Source organism: Nelumbo nucifera, chromosome 7 (assembly GCF_055504915.1).
Source record: "Nelumbo nucifera cultivar China Antique chromosome 7, China Antique-T2T, whole genome shotgun sequence".
NCBI lineage: Eukaryota > Viridiplantae > Streptophyta > Magnoliopsida > Proteales > Nelumbonaceae > Nelumbo > Nelumbo nucifera.
The window spans coordinates 34,655,775-34,660,127 of record NC_142655.1 but is presented as its reverse complement, the minus strand read 5'-3'; the positions used below and the strand labels follow the sequence as shown (position 1 = coordinate 34,660,127).

General features: G+C 43.5%; 1 protein-coding gene across 1 annotated transcript; it reads right to left on the bottom strand.

Annotated features, from left to right (window-relative positions):
* Positions 1–1,524: 1,524 nt before the first annotated feature.
* LOC104598322 (patatin-like protein 6) lies at positions 1,525–3,419 on the bottom strand. Its single transcript, XM_010260343.3, has 2 exons — positions 2,372–3,419; positions 1,525–2,124 (listed from the first exon to the last, which is right to left on the bottom strand). The coding sequence occupies exons 1-2, from the start codon at positions 3,317–3,319 to the stop codon at positions 1,783–1,785; spliced, it is 1,290 nt and encodes a 429-aa protein (XP_010258645.1). The 5' UTR covers positions 3,320–3,419; the 3' UTR covers positions 1,525–1,782.
* Positions 3,420–4,353: the final 934 nt, after the last annotated feature.

Genomic DNA, 4,353 nt, shown 5'->3' with positions numbered 1-4,353 from the left:
TCAAAAGTCTCTTACCTTGAGCGGGAGTTACCTATTTATAACCGAAGATCCGTGTCTTATTCGAATGAGGGTTCCGGGGTTGTCGGGATGAGATTACCCACCGAAGTCTTTGGGATAAGTCCTTATCCTTGGTGGAGCTGCTCTCCTTATCCGTACGGGTCTCCTCCTGCAGTGAATTTTGATTCATATCAAAATCGAATCAAATTGAGATGTTGAATATGTGAATGGATTCCGGAACCCCAAGAGAATCTCCCCTATTCCCTTCACTATTTCCTACCTACAAAACACTTATCTCCGTGCATTGAGAATATCTCTCCCTATGCATAATAACATGTAAAAGCATGAGATGTTCCCCATATGTGACTACGATCACATATGGATAGAGATCCAAACTCGTAATTACACTTCCATAGCTGTTTTAAATAAGCATTTGTTCATATGGACACTTTTCTTCTCTTAGGCAGCCTATCTTTTATTAAATTATGAATCATATGCAATAAATAAATATATAATGATAGTGATATCTCAAGATGTAGACATCCCCATCAGAAGTTGACGGACAAACCAAATTCTGGGTTGGATCCACTTTCAACTAGTCAAATTCAAATTCAGGCTTGATTGACGCCCAAATTTTGATCTAATTGGGACCCAACAGCCAGTCTTGATCGCATAGCCTATTCGGTTTTTATCAAGTAATATTTTGAGAGGCAACGAGCGAGAAAACTAGTACACCAAGCATAAAAAGGAAAAACGAGTGGTGTTTGTAATGAACAAGATCCCACTGAAAATTATTGAATCTGGAGTAAAGAATAAGAGTGCAAAGGCACTGAAAGCAGTGGCCAGTGGTCCTATTATATGGCAGCACGCGAGATCCTCAATACAAGCCCATGAAGCAAAGCTTTCCTTCAGCTTTATTCAACTCAATGGCTAAAATGCTTGACATAATGGATCACAATCATAAGGCCGCATGCTCAGTTCCGGCCGCCCAACCCTGCCACACAAATGTTTGCCTTTGATAGGCAGCTCCGCCCAGTCAAGCTTTTTACATCCACAACCAAGGTTTAAAATATAAGATTTTTAAGAGAAGAAATTAGGTCAATGAAATTGTGGCTCCCACCAATTTACCTATGTAAGATCTACGGTAAAATTAATTTTTTCTAGGAATCACATATCCGAGTAATTCAACGTCCCACAAGCATGTGCTGTAGGACATTGTGGGGGGCAATCTTGTGGGGCTGATTTGAACTCGATACACTTACCCAGATAAATTGAAAAAAAAAACATGAATAATTACACTTACCTTTCAGAGAGCAAAAGTGTTAACTGTGAAGGAATCCCTGCACAAAGCAATGCCAAGGGATCAAGCCACGCACACATAATGGTCCCCAAGACCCCGATTGCCAAAAGGGAAAAATCCTTTTCTTTCCTTTTCCCTTATCTCCCGTCTGAGTCTCTCTTCTTTATTGTAGTTTGTGTTGGTAGAGTCAAATTATGAATCAAACAACAGAAGATCACAACCCCAAATCAGTAGAAACTCTTGCAACATTGCTGACTCCATTTCGGAAAACTTAGGTACCTTGCTTACATACATACATTGATAGTTTGATACATAGATATCTGTTTACACATTGTTAGGTTAACTAAATACCTATTTCTTGGACTAATTTTCATATACAAATTCAACGCTATTTAATATAATGGAATTCGCTCAGCTCTGACTCCGACACTTCAGTTGTCGTGAGCGGCGAGCGCGAAGAGAAGGGATCCGACCTCCGGCAGCTTCTAACATGAAGATTCCGTCGACACTGTGGCGGATGAAGTTCTGGGGGATACTTGCTTGATCATGACTGTGGGGAAGAGACTGGTTTTTCTCCTCTCGTGTTCCTTTATTAACTCTCCCGCACACCAGTCCAGCTTCTCTGAGTTTGTGTTCTCGATGATCTTCTTCCCTCGGAAGAGTATCGATTCCACATTCTTTTGTGTCAGCATCTTCTCCGCAATGCCCATGAAGTGTTTTCCGTCGCTCGATTTTGGGTGCTTTCCGGCGTCAAATCCGGTCGCCTGAATGCGAACGTAGTTGCTTGCTCTGCTGGGACCGAACGCCATTGAAACAGCTTGATCAACCTGTTAAGACAGAAGGAGAAAAGAACATGATTAGAGATAATTAAGGCCATGGAATCGGAGTTAATTACAGTTTTGAACTTTTTTTATGACCATGACCCACCACTTCCAAGAATGTCCTTGAATTGAAAATGTACAGTTATTCAAGGGCATTTTGGTAGTTTCGTAGATCAACCAACCGCCGGAAAATTTTAAAAAATGCAAAGCAAACACAAAGTACAGCTACTAACGAGTGTCGGCATTGGCTTACCATGTCGGAAGCTCCCTCTCCGGCGATCCTGACGAACTCGGCCGACGACGGGGTCACATTCCGGCAACCGGAATCTGACTCCCCATTCCCCAGAGACACGACGAACAAGTCCTCCACCCCGTCACAGAACGGGAACTCCTGCTTGTTATTCAGCACGTGCGTGATCGCCGCGGCCGTCGGATTATTCATCGCGATTCCACCGTCAACGGCCATAATTCTCGTTCTCTGATCGATTGACTTCATCTCCACAGCTCCGACCAGTGAGGGATCTGCCGACGTGGCAATGCAGACCTCCCTCATCTTGAAATCGTATCCGTCCGTTTCCAAAGCATCCGCGCGGGAAAACAAGAAAGGCGCGCGAGTTGAGAGGTCGAAACACGGGATCAAAACTGGCTTCAGCGTGTCTTTCAGAGTAGATTCCCCGAACGTCCGACGGAACAGTTTCTCCGCCTTGGAGGGGCAGAATAAACGCCGGAAAATCCCCGACGGCGATGAGGGGCTCAATTTCCGCCTATTCTCCACAAGAAACTGCAGCGCTTCGTCTGCCGAAAAAATCGGGCGCCCTTCTTTTCCCCTAGTGAAGAGCAGAGCAGCCAGAATTCCCCCAACGCCAGAGCCAGCAGCGACATCAAAGTAATCGGCAATTCGAGAATCAGCATTGCCAGATTTCCGCCGGAGGAAAGCCTCGAGGTGGGCGAGGGATTTTGCGGCGAGGATGCCGTCGGTGGCACCGGCGCCGTCGATAGAGAGAATTCTAACTTTTCCGGCGGCATTTTTGAGAGACTTTAAGTCACCGGTGAGGGTGTCAAGGGGGTTTTCGGGTTTACCAGAGACTAAAAGCTTGGGGTCGTCGTATCCGAAGAGGAACTTGGCTTCAAGTATGGAGAAGATCTCGTAGGTGAGTTTGTCTACACCGAAGCCTGTGTCCAGCATTGGAGAAGTTGCCATTGATTTCGAGTAGAGTTTCAGACAGACAGACAGAGAATTTGTTTCAGATAGGAGAGAGAGAGAGAGAGAGAGATTGAAGGGGCTGACGAAGATGTAGAGGGCACCGAGTGTTTATATAGCAAGAGGTTCCGTTTCATGTTTGAAGAAGATGCGCAGGTTAGCGAGGTTGGCGATTAATCGGCCAAGTGGATAAAGGTTACTTTATCGTACTTCGAGGAGCACGGATGAAAATTACGGAAACTACCCTCTCGTGAGGAGGGAGAGGGAAAAAGATTTGACTGGAGTCCGGAGTGGAGAGTGTGGTGTGTTGACTCACCGACTTTGCCCGTTGTCAGCTGGCGCTTTCGTGTTTATAGCTGTGTGATAAGATGTGCGATCGTACGAAGAAAGTACTCAGGAGAGATTTTTTGGAGAGGATTTGTGTGGTTGATCTTGCAGATGGTGAGAGTGATCAACGGTGATGGGGTTGGGTTGTGTGGGTCCCAGGAGTAGATCTGGGGTAGGGGTGGGATGTGAGTAGGAATGGGGTTGAGTGTTTGTGATTTAACGAACATCGGAGGTTTTGCTTTTTATTTTCAACCGTTGCTGGTAACTTTCCGGTGAGAAGAGAAATCAGCAAACATGTGGCTTCCAAGCATCTGGGGCCTACCGTTCGTAGTACTACGTGCTGTGAGAGTGTCCACGCTAAAATCTTTATCGGACCAAATTTATATTGCTTGCTTTGATTTTTTTTTCTCCAATTCTATATATATAGAGAGAGAGATATTGTGAATTATTCTTTTTTATTATTAAAATTATTTTAAATTAAGTTGGATTTTAGATTTAGATAAATTGATTATTTTCATTTATGGTATATGTTTTTAGATTCATTGTATATTGTATAATTACTTGAATCAAATATCCGGATATATAAATGAATTGAATATGAATCTATGTTGTATATATTTGTCAAATATGAATTCAGATCTCTCAAATTCTTATTAGATTGAATTAAGATATACCTCCTATCTGAATTTGATCCAATTGTAAGGAAT

Excerpts from the sequence above, each read along its gene's own strand:
- LOC104598322 (XM_010260343.3), bottom strand. The coding sequence starts at position 3,319 with ATGGCAACTTCTCCAATGCTGGACACAGGCTTCGGTGTAGACAAACTC. Across the intron at positions 2,125-2,371 it reads GAGAGGGAGCTTCCGACATG|GTTGATCAAGCTGTTTCAAT; the intron begins GTAAGCCAATGC and ends CTGTCTTAACAG.